The sequence below is a fragment of the Agelaius phoeniceus genome, chromosome 1, assembly GCF_051311805.1.
Source record: "Agelaius phoeniceus isolate bAgePho1 chromosome 1, bAgePho1.hap1, whole genome shotgun sequence".
In the NCBI taxonomy this organism is placed as follows: Eukaryota; Metazoa; Chordata; class Aves; order Passeriformes; family Icteridae; genus Agelaius; species Agelaius phoeniceus.
The window spans coordinates 55,420,950-55,437,558 of NC_135265.1; the positions used below are offsets into that span (position 1 = coordinate 55,420,950).

General features: G+C 38.3%; 1 protein-coding gene across 2 annotated transcripts in view; it reads left to right on the forward strand.

Annotated features, from left to right (window-relative positions):
• VPS41 (VPS41 subunit of HOPS complex) overlaps positions 1 to 16,609 on the forward strand; it is a 115,061-nt gene that overhangs the window by 27,274 nt on the left and 71,178 nt on the right. Inside the window, exon 1 of one of the 2 annotated variants that reach the window (XM_077179233.1) lies at positions 14,607 to 14,702. The exons of the other annotated variant lie outside the window; for it this stretch is intronic. Coding sequence (XP_077035348.1) covers positions 14,640 to 14,702 — 63 coding nt within the window. The 5' untranslated portion in view covers positions 14,607 to 14,639. Of the gene's footprint in view, positions 1 to 14,606; positions 14,703 to 16,609 lie in introns of those variants that run through there. 2 annotated transcript variants of the gene reach the window in all.

Genomic DNA, 16,609 nt, shown 5'->3' on the forward strand with positions numbered 1-16,609 from the left:
TTTGTATGTTCATCAGCCCTGCAGCTGAGAATGCTGACTGCATTTCAGAACAGGAAAAGCATTTGGTGTCTCCCTTGCAGTTCTTACTAGTTTACGTGCATGCATCTTGATAGAGTTTGTCTGGGAAGTAGGAGAAACTTCTCTATTTGAGGCAGGTCAGATTAAATATACCTGAATTATTCTCTTCCATTGCTGCAGTAGAAAACAGAGTCAGAGACTCACTTAAATGAAGCGGAGATTTTGTATTGAGTCTGGCATTAACTGTCCTAAACTTGTGTTTGTTCCATTCAGTATAAGGTGCTTGGAAAATTTTAGTTGTAGAACAATCTTCTTCTGTCCACCACCAATGCATGTTCTCTCACACTGGTTCCAAGAGGTGAAATCGTCCTTCTGTGAAGACTTAGGGAACTGCCTAGGTGTAGAGCAAGGAGAAAGGGGACCTGTTACCTGGTAAAGTCTATAAAACAAAATCCCTGCATTCTCTTTATACGCACCCTCCCAAATTTGCTGTTATTTTCATTATTTTTCTTTACTGAAAAGTCCTACCAGCGCCTGCTGGGAGGGTGGTTTCTTATGAAGTTAGTGTTGTACTATAAAGTTACTTTCTGCTCGAAGATGTTACTTTTCCAAACTTAGCCTGCTTCAGCATGATTTTTGTGCTGTGTCTCTTGTAAAGATGACAATGATTTCATTTGAAACTACTGTTAGAGTGCAAACTGCTTTTTGAGCTGGAGAATAGGAAAAAGAAATGTTTCTTGGATTCTACTCTTTATGTTTATATCTCTTTTTGTAATGTACATGTCTCCGCTGCAATAGATTATATCATGGATTAGTTGGAAATGGTGCTTCTTTTTTCTTTTTTTTCGTCTTTTTTCTAATTTGAAGAAGAATGATTTTCCTCTAGCACCACTTGTCTTTAAAAGAAAAGTTTCTCAAGGAACTACTAAGTGTTGTAGAACAGAACAGGCTGCCTATGTGAGAAGAAAGCAGCTCTGTGATGTACCTGGCTGCTTAAGCTGAAAAGTTTTCTGAATTAATAATTCAGAAAATAATTCAGTCAGCTGCTGAACCCATAGACAGTTTATTCTGAACTGGCTGCTATATGCCAAAATATTTTCCTTCTTACCTGAACTTCTCAAGATGTTGAATTTCAGACTAGAGACATCACTACAAAACATTCACTGGGGGTCTTAGTTCAGTTCTCTCCTTCTAATGCCTCTTTATTGTCTCCCCTGGGGAATTTGCATTAAAGTATTGCCATGTTATAAATCCCAAATAAAACCTATCCTTTTCTGGAGAAAAAAGGGAATTGCTTCCCGAAGTCACGCAGGGACAAAGCATTTCTTGTAAATGTGCTGGTGAAGACTGTTTTCACTAGTGGTGTTTTTTCTGGTTCTTTTTCTCTGATCCAAAAAGAACAAATTCTTTCTCAGAACCTTTTTCATTGGTGAAATGGCACATACAGCTCTATCTTGAAGTTGTTAATAGGGGAAGTACCTGTTGTTACTGATTATTGGAAATTAATATTGTATATAATTTTTTCTGAATAAAATAGCAGTATTACCACTGAAATATTTTAATTGTTTACAGTAAACAGTATACCTGGGGAGGGTCTTTTATGTATTTTTCTTTTTGAAAGGATCTTTTCAGGAGATGTTTTCTGTCTTGTGACATTGCAGAAATTAATAGTAAGGATAGCAATGTGATGCCCTTTGTGCAAAAGAAAACAGTTGCATAAGGAACTGTACTTCATCTGAGTCTTTATCTCTATTTTTCAGGGGGTTATTTTGGTTTTGGGGTTTTTTTAAAGAAAAGCTGGGATGTGAAAAAACTAATTTTTTTTTATACATCTGTTAAATGTGTAATTAGCAAAAACAAACCATACTGGGAAACTTAAAAAGCTACTAGATCCAAACACTATGGATCTATGTAAACACTATGGTTAGTATGTAAACTAGATCCAAACACTATGGTTAGTATGTAAAATAAACCAGAATTATGCAAGAGGGTTTTTTTAAGCATTTTTAAAAAATTCATTTCAATGCCAAGTGCATATTAAATATTCTTAGAAAATACCATTACTGCTCTCTTAGTCCTCTTGATTTCTGTTCTTCTTTCCTAATTTCAGGAAGCCATGTTAAAAAAAAATAAATGGTCTTGGAAATCGAAGAAATAAGAATTTTTGCTTTTATAATAAATCCTTTTTTTTCCATAATGCATCTGCATTTGAGCCAAATTGTAAAAAGTAAAAAGGTACTCATATCAGAGGATTTGCAGCAAAATGAGGGAGAAAATTCACCAGTGTGTTGCATTATCTCCAGAATAGCCAAGTTTTGAATGGCAGCACTCCTTTTCAAGACTGAATGCATTTATCATTTTAATTTGAGCTAAAAACAGCTGTAAGAAACATTAAACTATAAAGCTTGGCATCCCTAGAAGTTCTGGGAATTGTAACACACTTTTTTGTTTATTGTTTAAAAAACCTGTTTAAAAAACCTTAGGACTGCACTTCTTGATGTCCATAGCAGCAAATCAATGTGGTTATCCTGGATTACAAATACTGTAGTGTCTACTCTACTTTGACCAATAAATATTCAAAGAGACTTTTGTGAAACTTATGTAAAAAACTAGAAATTATTTTTAGAATAAAGTCTTACTCTCATCCAGCTCTTCAAGTATCTGATGCAGAATCCTGTACCAAGTGGACGACTAGTCTTTTCAGGCTTGCAACTCCTCTTGTCAATAGCAGTGGAAATGTGTGCTTTGAATCTGTTGTAAGATATTTGTGTTTTGGGGGGAATTGAGACAGCAATTGGGAGGCTTTGGCCTTTTGTGTTGCTTGGTATCTCAGCAATTGTGCTTGTGCACTTGTTGTACCTCTCTCCTCTTTGCCTAGCACTTCTGTAGCTCTTGCCAGGGTGGCTTGTCTTTGACAATGTCAGTTGCCTAAGATTAACTGGTATGCATCCTCAATAATGTATGTTTGACAAACTGGTATTCTCTTGTATTAGGGTTCAGTGCATTGAGTGAAATGAAATGTGTCAAATACACTGAAAATTATTGCTAAGAGGCAACAAGAAGAGGGAAGAAAAGCCTGCTAATTCCACTGACAAAGGATGATGCAGGACTGATTCACAGCACGTTAATTCCAAATGTCTCTCCATCTTTCTTTCCTTCTTAGACTGTCTACAATTTATTCATATAATTATTGCCTGAACTGACATCCTGTGGATTAAGGATTTGTAGATATGAAGAAAGCTGTACAAACATGTTTAGTTACGTAACAAATCAAAAAGCTTTCAAAGGGCAAGAAAACCTGTCCCCATTCTGGTCTTCTCATAAACATCAAGCTTAAAGCAAAAGTGGTAAGAAGTCTTGGATGGTGCCAGTGATAGTCTGTTAGAAGGGGGAAGATGGCCTATTTTATAAGTAATGCAGATTTAAAACTTTAATGCATTGAAGGTGTTTTAGTAGTGATGCATGAGTCTAGAAAATGATGTAAATAGTGGTTTAAAGCTTCTCTTAATACAAAGAAATTGAAGTCTTCTAGCATGCAACAGCTATTGTGAGCTATTCAAGACTGCTAGAGTTCCAGAAAGAAACCTCCTCACAGCATATCTTTTTACAATGTATTTCTTTCCTTGCCTTGTGGTTATCTTTGTGATTGTCTCACATTGTGTAGCACTAGCTATTTAATTATCATTTTTTTTATTGGAGTGATAGTAGTGCAAAAACACTGCGTCATCTCTGCTGCCATGAAGGCTTGAAAGGGAGTTCCTTCCGTGGTGGTATTATTGCCCTTGGGTGTATTGAAGCACTCACCAATCTCTGGAGCAAGACCTTGGTTGAAGGTCAGTGTGTGGCCTATTGGTTTTGCTGATAACTCAGCAGGTTGCAAAGAAAACCAGAGTTTTCAGTTGACTTGTTGCCTCTTGGCAAGAGTTTAATTGTTAACAACAAAAAATATTTCTAACAAAGAAACAGCTGTTCTTAAGCACTAAGTGCTGCTGCTAGCAATGATACAAAACCTGCTAACTGCTGTTGGAGATTAAGCAACATCTTCCAATGGGGAAGGTAATTTACCTTTTCATTGTATAATGAAGTTGCTTTGGATGGAACTTTGCATGAGAGTTTGAGACTAAGATGATGTAACTATCACTTACTTTGACAAGCTACTTAAAAGTCCCTGTTTTTTATCTTTAACGACATCATTTTAGTTGTTAGTGTCAGACTATGTAGGAAAACTTAGGAAGTGAAGCAGCAGAATTTAAAGATCTGGGTAGCTCTCTGTCAGGATTTGCATGGTGCTACTGTGCCTGTTAAATTTGAAGCTGAAATCCTGTTTTGTTTATAAAACCAAGTAGTCTATTTTAAGTGAGAGTTCCAAAAACCAAAATAAAAATTATGGTTTTGATAGAAGCAAGTGTCTGTTGCAAAGGACAGGTTTCCTTCTCAACCCTGGGACCTCCCAACCAAATGGGTGTTGCATTTTTGTGTCCTAAATGCTTTATGCCACCCGCTAGCTCTTTCAAATGGAAAAAAATTGACACAAATGTCATCTTTTGGGATTTTTGTCTAAAGTCTTGAGTGTCTACACCCAATTTAATATCACCTCTGCTTCTCTCTGTCTGTCTTTTCATTTTAACTGCAAAGGATTTTGAAATCCAAAGGTTTTTACAGTAGTTGTGGGAATAATTCAATGGCTTTTGAGTCTGTTTTTTTTTGTATAAAGGCTTAAAAAGTATGTTTTATATGTTTATTCTGGTACTGTGTTTATTAGGTTGCTTGTGACATGAACTGTTTCCAATGGGAACTGTGGAGCTATTGAAGATTCAGAACCATCTTTGGCAGGAATCATGGTGTACCTGTGGTATCTTGCACAGACTGGCAGAAATTTTGGCATCATGACCATTATTCCATAGATCTAGAAAAGTTTCTTGTCTGACAAAACTGAAATAAGAAAAAAACAACCTCTTGTACATGTTTTGTACATCATCTTTGTACTATTGTATCTGACTTTCCTTTGAAAGGAGTATTAATGAAATTTTTAGTTAACCAAAAAGATCAAAGGGATATGGAAGGTAATTGATACTAATAGAAATGTTGTTTGGAATATCGATGAAATGTGGGAGTTCTAAACAATTCTAGAATCACTTATAAATAATTTTTGTAGCTCAAAATTTAGGAAGTGTTACCGTTTCATTCAATTATTCTTTCAGCATTGTAGTTTCAATAACCGTAGCTTATTGCAAAATAATGTAAAAATTTTAGCTGGAGGTATGAGTTCAGCTACAGAAAGTCTTGTATGGTACAGTCATTTATTTCTTGAATGTGGTTAACTCATACAAGTCAGATGTGTGCTTGTACTGCAGCAAACAGTAATATGTATGCTGTCGATCTAATTAATTTCAGTTGAAGTATAAAGCCCATGTACTTTAGCAGCTGATTTTGGAATAGCAATTGTTTCTGCCTTCTCTTTTGAACTCTTGACTAGCAACTAGGTTGCCCATGTCCCTTTTTTGAGAAGGACTACAGCCCCATCTTTAGACCAAATGGTCCTTCTACAACTTCATTACCCTTCAAATGCGTATTGTTTTCTTTTTTTTTGTAACATAAAAGCATTGGAAGAAGTCTCCTTTTTTGTTCTCTAGTATCAATCACTTTACCTCAGTCTGGGTATCTTGTTGTTTGTCAGCTGCATTTCATGACCAGCTCTAAATGTATTACATTTAAGGTACCTTAGCAGCCCTCTTTAGTGTCACTGACTTCAGTAGAAATCTGTCACCTTTTAATGAGGTAAAGGACTGTGTTTACATACTGTTCTGTCACAAACATCTAGACATAGGAAATAGTTCACTTTCTTTTGACTTGGTAGGATGCTGTTGTATTCTGCATGTTTTTTTCAGAAAAAAAGCATTGAATAATCTAGGGTGAAGACATTTGAATAGGGGAGAATGCAAAACATAAAGGACAATAAGGACATTACTGCTGTAGTATTTAATACAGCATTGTTGATCAATGAAAGGGCAAAGCTTCCAATTTGTTTTCTTTTTTTCACCAAACCTTGTTGCCTCTTATTTCTGTGGAGGATCAAACAGAGGACCTTACTGTAATTCTGCAAAGTAAATTTACATGTGTCACTTTCAGACAGTTTTGAGCAAAATTATTTGTGATATTATTAAGATACATCAAAATCATCAAAACAGGTTTTTTTTTTTTTCCTTTTAACTCTTTTACCATACAGGTGTAGTAATATTTGCTGTTTGAATGTGTATCACATATCAGGACTATTTAGAAAGTGGACCACTGTGCCAAATTGCTCTGGAGTTTTATTGGCACCAATGAAACAGCGAGTTTCAGGTAGCACTAATTAAGTGTTTTCATAGAAGACTGGTAACTCAGATGTGCATTTTCTAAAATCTAATAACACTTAAAAGCATAGGGAGGATTTGGAGAGGTTTGATTGTAAGAAGCTAGTGTATTGCTGATTCCTAGGGCTGTTTTCCTTTCAAATGGGGTATTATACCTGGATGGTATTTTTGTCCATAGGGAATGCAGGCACTTATGTGCATATATAGAATAATAGTAGTTTGCCTGTCAGAATTATTAAGAGTTCAGGCATTAATAAAATATTATTTACATTAGAAAATGTTTTCCTGGTTAGAAAGACTGAATTCTGTAGGACAATGTTTTTTATACAAGTTGACATTAATGATAGGGCTACAACCCTTTGTTTCCATTAACAATAAAAATACAGCACTGTTAAAAATAGATAATGACATAACAGGGGCATAATACGATGAGCAAAACATGAAGGCAAAATCAAGTACTTTTTTCTATAGGGAAGACATAACTGATAATGAACTTAAAAATTCTAATAAAGGTTCCTTTCTGGAGGATGAGACTTATTTGTTTTAAAATACATGCCAGTGTGTATAGTACTTTATTGCACTTGTGATGGAATATTAAACATGTACAGTCCAGATTTGACCAGTGTCTGGTGTTAATACCCTCAGAATGGCTGCTGATAAAAGTATCTACTGTCAAGTGACCATCTCCACTGTGATGGTCTTCACTGTTGAAGAAGTCAGTTTCACTCAGTGTCCTCTGACACAGAGAAATAAAGATATAAGAAATGTCAGAAATTGGTATTTTGGTGTTGGAAGGTTCACCACTGTAATCCTAAACTGGCTGCTAATTGAAGTCTAGTTGTTGAAGGTCTTGGCAGTTTTATGGATAGGAGCTTTGAAATGTCAGCAATGTAAAGATGGAGTGAATGAATGTGTTTGCTTTTTTTATCTACTTTAAATAAAGTTTATGATATGCAATCAAATGTACACTTCACTGGTATTGAAATAGAGCCTCTTTGTATGTAAATGCATTGAGGAACTTGTACAGGATCAATTAATCTTCATATTTAGCCTTCCCTATCGTACTGTCACAATGAGGATATGGCATACGATACACTGCTTACAGTAAATTACAGCGCACTTCATAATACACAGTTTCTACCAGTGTGAGAACTCTCTATCTCCCTCCATCTTTTTGGTTTGCATATGTTTTTAGGATCCTGACAAGACATCCAATATTGACTGAGTATCTCTGGTGGACTTGTAAGACTTTACCAGATGTTTATAATTGCAAATAAAGAAAGTTCCAGAGTTGGTGTCCAAAGAGAATACAATGCTTTCAGTAATCAGAAAATGTGTTTATTATTGTATGTGGCTCTGACTTATGCTAGTCTGTATCAGTGTTGATAACTGAAAATTTACATGGAAAATGACACTCTAGGTGTTGGCTGAGCCTGAGCATTGATAACCCAGTGAAATATTTAACTATGCCAGGAGTATAACTACTTATGTTGTTTTCAGCCAGGAAAGGGAATTCATTTCCTTATAATATTTCTGCATCTGTCTGATTCCATCAGTGGAGATATTTTCACTGATTTCACTAGCCAATGGGTTTGCATCATTTTTTGTAGCAGAGTAGTTGACAAGCCAAAATAATTGGGAAAAGTACTTACTGAAATTTTCCATTGTAGGACCTTACAGAAAGAAAAAAAAAAAAAAAAAAAAGAGAGAACTATGAAGAAAATAATGGCCCTGTGTGGAATGTGTGGAGAAGTAGTGTTTCCAGGCTCCATGGGACCATGGGATGACGTCTTCTATCTTGTGTTAGGTCAGAGATTGGGATGAGCATCATGGCTGTTCAGAAAACCTTCCTGGAAATGATGTTAGCACAACAGTGAATGAGCCCTAAGCAGAATAGTCAACAGCCCCTTTGCTTCTTCAAAAGTTGTTTGGTGGATGCACCAATAAATTAATCTCTAAAAAGAAAACCTCTTCTGACCAGAGCTTACACTGTATGTCCTGCTTGGCCTTTTTCATTAGTCACATTTCTGAAATGTGGCTTATCAAGAAATGGAGTAAAATCTCATACTTTCCACTTCAAGGATGGAACTCTACAAAATTCTGTTAAATACATTAATGATGGTAGTAGTATTCCATTAGAAACAGGCAGTGAAGGGCCCCTTAAGTTACATCCTCAGAGTTTTAGGTATGTTTTGGGGACTGTTCTTCAAAGCCCATTTGAATATTTCAGTAGCCTCTCTTGAAAGTTTATATTTAAAGATGAATTCTCACAAGTTCATTGTGTTTGGCAAACTATTCTGAAAAGAAAGCAGTAACAGAAATTGGTGAGGTGAACCTCTACATTCCCTGGGATAGTCTTTCTCCCCAAGGGGTGTTGGGTTTTCCAAGGAAGATGTATCTATCACCAGCAGACTTTCCTCAGCCCTCCCCCCGTACTTCAGCCTTCTCCATGGCTGTGTGATTGGGAATATTGCTTCATATTCTCAGATAGCTTTAATACACAGATAGCAACAAAGAAGTAGGGAAAGGCTTAGGACATAAAATTGTTGAAGAGCCCTACAGTTATACAGAGGATGGCAAAGGGGATCTGGGGGGGGAAGGAAATGGGAGTAGTTTGCTTACTTTGGCACAGAGTTCCCAGGAGGATATCTCCTTACACAGCAGTGTTTTAATAGAAAAGAGATTTTTCTTTGGATCTGTCAGGAATTAGCTAACAGTTCAATTCTGCTAGGAAGTAGTCTAGGCTTTCAGTATAGATTTGGTTTTGGTAATAGTTCCATCAATCGTAAACAAGCATTCTGATTATCTAGTAACTACGAGAGATTTAGGGAGATCCCTTGTTAATATTTTTTTCCCCTTGGATGTTTTGGTTTTTTTTTTCTTAGTCCCTGCAGTTGACAAACAAGGGACTCACTGATGTGGAAAATATTGAAATCACTGTAGGCTTTTTGTTCTCTCTCACTGTCTTAGACTATATTTGAGGGACTTCTTGTCCTCATATTCCCTTAGTTTTAGACAAGCTTTTGAGATCTTTGGTTTTTGTAGATAAGGTCTGCCTTCCTGCAGACAAGATAAAAGTTAATGTTGTTATTGTTCTGTGTCCCAGACCTTGTCACTCCCCTGAGCCTTTCCCCCTCCCTTTTCTTCTAACCAACATAATCTCCCATTTTTCATTTGGAGAATGACAGATTCAAGAGTGTTTTAGGAAATGCAATGGAGCAATAGTTCCCACCAGAATTTTGTTGCTAATATTGTTGAACTAAACCTCTTTGGTGTGGATATTAGTAAATTTTCAGGAAATGAAACTTTAGATGTTGTAAATATAGAGTATGCTTCTTCATTGCAGGCAGTGGCGAACATCTTTTTCTTTAACTCCTACAGCTGCATTTTCAATTTAGACTTCTGTGTTATTGTGCTTTATTCCTCAGCTATGTGTAGATACGTAAGATATGTGTGTACTTCTGGTTTTTTATGGGTAAATCATGGTACAGCATTAGAATTTGGGTTTCAAGATGCTTTTGCCTGTGTTGTATCGATGAAATTTTACAAATATGCGAAATACTTGTGAGTCAGTGCAACATTGCGGCATTTGGGGCAAGAAAAGTGCATGAGTTCAGTTTCTTTTTAAAGACAGTTCCTCAGTACAAGAGATCTCTGGGTATGAGTGTTTTGAAGTCAAAAGAGATGGGACACAGCATATAATAGCGTTGTGCTTAACTGTTGCTGAGGATTTGGGGTCCTTTTCAAAGCCAGTTCCTCATCCTACATAGAGCAAGGTTTGTGTTTTGTGAGGATCTTAGCTTAGTTATGAGAATAACTGAGGTGGTTTCTGTTTGCAAATCAGTATTTTACACTTGGATACCTCCGCCATGGTGGAAATAATACAAACATAATAATGGTAGTCCATACTCCAGTAAGCTAACCATGTATACAACCAAGTATACAACCATGGGTTGATTGATCATATTGCTGTACATTGGAGCTTTACATGCTTGTTTATGTGAATGGCATGCAGATGAAACATGAATAAATGAAAAGTAGGCACATTTAGGAGACAGTTTTTTTATTACAATGCAACTTTGTACATGCAATTTGCCTTAGTATGGAGAACAGCTACATAATCATTGTACAGATGCAGACTGATAGTCATGTAGCAGAAAAGACCCTTAGGTGTTTTTCTTCTTTCAGTATATATATATATATATGTATGCATATGCACGGTATTGCGTCCCTCTGAGGGAAACTGCAAGGAGTTCTTTTAGAAATGGATGGTCAGGAACTAAATTAAGCCAAACAAGGCAAACGTTGTATCTGAAAACTGTTTATTGGTAATGAAAAAAAAACCAAACAAACAAAACAAAACAAAACAAAAAAAAAAAAAAGAAAAGAAAAAGGAGTTGCCCAAATGAAAGAGGGCTGGAAAAGGCAGAAAAGAAGGAAGGAAAATTGAAAAGGAGGGGAGAAGGGCAGGGAGAGAGAGGGGAGAGGAGACAGAGAGGAAAAGAGGGCGTTGCCACCTGCGAGTCTGGGGAAGTGCCGCCGGTGTCCAGGCGGCGGGCGGTGTGCGCGCTGCCTGCCTGTGCAGGGCTGGCTCCGAACGAGCCGAGCGACTCTCGGAGAGGCGCGGCTCCCGCGGCGACGGCACCAGACACGCGGGGTAGGCGCTCCGACCGGAGGTGCAGGACCCTGGACAGGGTCGGGGCGAGCATCCCAGTACCGGGCTCGATCGGAGCAGCCGGGTTGAACGCAAGTAGCTCAGGCAAGGATGCGCGGGCGAAGCGGCGGGGTGGTGGTCAGGGACACGGGGAGGCAGGACAGGCGCGAAGGCGAGCAAGAGCCAGCGAAGGCAGAGGAGCCAAAAGGCAGGCTCGTGTCAGGGCAAAGGAGGGAGCAAGCAAGCCAGCAAGGGCACAGCAGCGAGCAGTGGTGAGCCCCTCAGCAGGTTGTAGCCAAAGCTAAAAAGTAAGTCTCAAAAGCCCCCAGCCACAAGACAAGTCCCCTGAAAGACACAAAAAGCATAAAACCGAAAAGCCCCTCAAAGCAAAAAGCATAGTCTCCAAAGCCCCCCACTGCTCGTGGTGAAATTACTTTTTATGCTCTCTGGCTCTTCCCTAAGCCTGCCTGTTGGCTGGAGACCATTGGCCCAGTCTAACCTTCCATGGCAGTCCATTGGTGGTGACCTTTCATCATCTGATTGGAGAAGCCTCTCTGGGGAGTTCAGTGTCTCCTACTGACGGTCCCTTGGGAGGAGGTGAAGTCCCATGTTGCCAGGTGAAGTCCTCCCAGAGACAAGGCTTGCCTCCTGCATGTGGCGGATGTGCAATCCCTTCCCCATGTGCCCTGGCAATCAGTGTTGAGATAAAGCTAAATTGGTTCCTCACACACAGATAAATAATTATGTTTAAATTAATTTAGGAAAAGCTTATGAAAAGTCTTTAAAAAGAGTGGATGAAAACACTGATTAAGGGGGTTGTAGAAGTGATGGGAACCTCTTGAAGTAAAATGAGCTTTGCTGTAAGTATGATTGAACACTTGCTTTGTTTTTCACACTCCTAATGTGCATGTGGTTTGCCTGCAAACCATGGCTAAAAGGCATGAAGTCACAGACAACTATTAAAATGTTTAGATTCCTAGCTTGTAAATATTGCATTTCTCACAGAATTGGAGTGAAATCCAGTCTTATGTTTCATGTTCTTCCACTTCAAATCCATTGGGATGCAGCATTTGTGAAAGAATCAATTATCCATTTGTTAGTCGGGGGAGCTTTACAAATTATACATTAGCAGATTGATTTCTCAGGTTCACCATTGGGGGACTGATTGTATAAGGTGGGTTGATGATGAGTGTCAGGGGAGAAGGAGTTGCCACAAAGAACACAATTAAAAGAAGCTTTCTGAGTGGCCATGAATTTACTCCTAATTGAAGAGCTGACTTAATCCATAGTAAGAGCATTTATTTCAAGCATTTTACATTAGGTAATTGATTATCACATGAGGTACATTTGCTGCTAGATATTTGATTTTCCTTTCCTTTAAATTTAGGATTTTGCAAAAGTCTGCATTTAGATCTTTATGTGCAAGGTGTCTACTAGCTTTCTCTCCTGCTACCTAAACTTCTCTTTCGTCCATTAAGGTAATGGTTTTTTTTGTTCTATAGTGTCAGCTTGACATTATTGATTTTGAACAGTCAAACTTACTTATGTTGTCCAGAATTCCAAACATGTCTCCATCAGAAAGAAAACTGAAGCTAATGGAAATTCAGCTGAAGGTATTTCTTCCTTTGCTGGTACTTCAAAAGTGTATGAAATTCTGAAGCTATTCCCAGGTAAATAATTTCCATTCCTAACCAACAGGATCCAACTTATTGCCAAACTTGAATTATGATGCTTGAGAAATTCAATGTGTATTATTATCATCTCTTATACAGCACTGGAAGTAATCATTGTGATCACAAAGTTGTTGTGTATTTTTACTTGATTGCCCTGATGGTAGGAGTCCTGATTAGGTACAAAAAAGATTATCCAATGTAGTGCTAATAAAATAATAAATAGTACTTTTTCAACATTTCATATACAGGTGCCTCTCGTTTTATGACATGAGGCTTAAGATTAGATGATCTCTATTACGTGTTCTAAATTTTAGATTCTTTTACATGTTACAGGTTTTTTCCAACACACATTTAAAATACCTTTACAACAGTCAAGTGACCAAATTCCAGTGTGTATCATGGTTCCAACTGTGTTAAATAATCAGTCCTTCAAATTATGATGAGTTAGTGACTCCTTTTGTCTTCTCTAACCTTGAGATATTCTTCATCTTTTGTAGACATGTAAAGGTAGATCGTACAGGAGGGGCATTTATACCTTTACTGTAAAATCCAAAGCCTGCTTTCTTTTGTCAGACAAGTAAATTCATCAGTGTGTTAGCTGGACAAAGCTTTAAAAAAAACGCAAGGGAAAGGCGGTTGTAACTTTATGCCTGAGTTTCTAACATTTATTTAAAAAAAGAAAAATAAAAGCAAGGTGGGAGGGGGTGACCCACAATATTGTGTTCCTCCTTTCTAAAATATCAAAATTATCCACAGGGTATTGGATGCAATTGAACACAATTAATTTTGATTTAAAATTGATTAATTTAATGCAATTAAATTTGAAATATTAAGTAGCTTTGCTGACTGGCACAGAAGTATATTTAAACAAATGATGGTTATGAAAAGAAGAATTGGAACTGATTCTGGAAGAAACACTTTGTTTAGATAATATATGTACCAATTTTATCTGTGGTCTTTTCTTTCTTATTTCCTGAATAGGTTGAGATCTTGATTCTCAAACAGCTTTCCAGTGGAACATAATTCCGGAAATCATAGGCTTGACTGTTATTTAACTCTGAACAAGAAGAGTCTGGTATTAGAGTTCTTCCTGAAACTTTATTTTTAAAATGCATGTAATATTCAGCCTGGACTATCATCACTCTCTGAACTCCACAGAAAGTTCTGACTTGTAATGTCAGCAGACAGGCTAATAGTCAATGTGCTAGTTTGACTTGAGTACAGAAAAAAATTTACTCTGTGTTTGCTTTGCCTTGTGTATGTCATTTCCTGTCAAAACTTAGCTGGAGGGTTGTGTAAATGAGCAGGTCTCTTTTAGTTGAGTTTAGTTGTTTTCCCTGATTGTCATCTGTGTATGGTGGAGACAAAGAGGAAAAAATAATAGGAGAAAGAAAAAGTTAATAGCAACTGATGAAGGTGTTAGGCATGCAGAAGGCTTGTACCAAATTGCTACTTAAAATATAAATGCTGTTGTATCATTGAATTTCTGTTTAGAAATGGAACAAGTCTGGAAGTATTGTGCGCTGTTTTGAATGTGGGAAAAATGCAAATACTCTAGAATCACCCTTTTTTTCCACTGACAACATTCTAGAATCTTAGAATCACAGAATGTTAAGTGCTTAGAATGTAAAGATTACATAGTCCTAATCTTCCCTGCCATGGGCAGGGACACCTCCCCCTAGATGAAGTTGCTCAAGGCCTTACTCAGCCTAGCTTTGAACAGTATCAGGGTTGGGATATCCACAATCTCTCTGGGCAACCTGTTCAGTGTCTCACCACACTCACAGTATATAATTTCTTCCTAATATGTAATCTAAATTTTCCCTTTTTCATTTGTACTCATTACTCCTTGTCTTATCATTGCAGTTCCTGATGAAGAGTCCCTCTCCAAACTTTCTTGTAGGTCCCTTTCAGGTACTGGAAGTTGGCTGTGAGGTCTCCATGCAACCTTCTTTTCTCCAAGCTGTACAGCCTCAGCTTTCTCAGCCTGTCTTCATTAAAGAGGTACTTCAGTCCTCTTACAAACTTCATGACCCTCCTCTGGACTTGCTCCAACAGTTTCATGTCCTCCTGGTGTTGGAGACACCAGAACAGAATGCAGCACTCCAGTTAGGATCTCACATGAGCAGAGTAGAGGGGCAGAATCACCTCCTTTGTCCTGCTGGCATTCCTTGTGATGCAGCCCAGGATTCAATTGTCTTTCTGATCTATGAGCACACACAGCTGGCTTGTGTGGAGTTTTTCATCACCTAGCAGCCCCAAGTCTTTCTTACCAGGGTTGATCTCAACCACTTCTCTGCCCAAGCCATTGGTGTGTCTGGGATTGCAGTGATGCAGGTGTAGCAATGAAGAGAGATGGAGACTCCATGAAATGGTCGAAGAATCCAAATTTATTGTGAAGTACAACTGCTTATATACTTATTCTAGGAAGACTAGTAATGTTTTACTACCAGGATTGGGTTAATCATCACATAAACAAACATATGCATTTTACAACATCTCTTCCATTTTACATCTCCTGCTTGAAGAGTTTGATGTAATTTTCTTTTTCTGGTAAGTCTGTCTGATTTAATCTTTTTGCAATCTTGATTTAATCCTCAAAGTTCTGTTTGCTATTACCAGGGCATCCTGTTATCAAATCTCTTATGCTAACCAGGTCCAAAGTCCATAATCTGTCTTGTGTGTCCCAGTAGTGTAGGACCTTGCACTTTACTTTGTTGAACTTCATGACATTTGCTTCAGCCCACATCTGTCAAGGTCCCTCTGGATGCCATTATCCCTTCCCTTCATTGTGTCAACTGCACCACACAGACTGGTGTCATCAGTGAACTTGCTGAACTTGGTCCCGCTGTCCATGTCACCAACAAAGATGTTGAGCAGTATCGGGCCCAGTATGGACCCTGAGGGACACCAGTCACTGGTTCTCCATGTGGCAATGAGCTGTTGACCAAAACTCTGTGCATTTGGCCATCCAGCCAGTTCTGTATCCACCAAGTGGTTCATCCATCAAATCCCTGTCTCTCCAATCTGGAGACAAGGATGTCCTGCAGGAGTTTGAAACACTTTGCGTTTAGTCCAGGTAGACAATGTCAGTTGCTCTACCCCTGTCTACCAACGCTGTAGCCCTGTCATAGAAGGTCACCAAATTTCTTAGGCATGATCTTCTCCTTGTAAAACCATTTTAGCTGTTACCAGTCACCTCTTTGTTGGCCGGGTACCTTAGCATACTTTCCCATAGAATCTGCTGTGTGACCTTGCCTGGCACAGAGCTGAAACTGACTGGACAGTAGTTCCCTCTATCTTCCACTTTTCCCTGTTTAAAAATGAGGATTATATTTCCCTTTTTCCAGTTATCAAGGACTTCACCTGACACAATTTTTCAAAAACAATGGATGGTGGCTCAGCAACTTCATCTGCCAGCTCCCTCGGGACCCACATATAAATCTTCTTGGGTCCCATGGACTTGTGCACATTCAGGTTCCTTAGATGGTCTCGAACCTGATCCTCTTCTACAGGGGGCTCAGTATCTTCATCCTCACAGTCCCTGCATCTGCCTTTCTTTACTTGGGTGGCATGGCTGGAGCACTTGGCAGTGAAGACAGAGGGACAGAAGTCATTGAGAACCCCAGCCTCCTCTTCGTCCATGGTAGCCTGGTCTCCTATTTTCTTCCCATATCTTTTCTATCCCTAGTCTCTCTTTTGCTTGCAACATACCTGTAGAAGCCTTCCTGTTATCCTTAGTATCCTGCAGGAGAGGTTTTGCCTTACTGAGCACTGTTAATTACCTGAATACAATCATACATTTAATCTCAGAAGTATTGCCATATGGCTTTCACATTACAAAAGATAAATTCCATCCTCCTGATCCTCATCTTCAATGTTTATGTGGAGATAGCTTATGTAGTCCACTT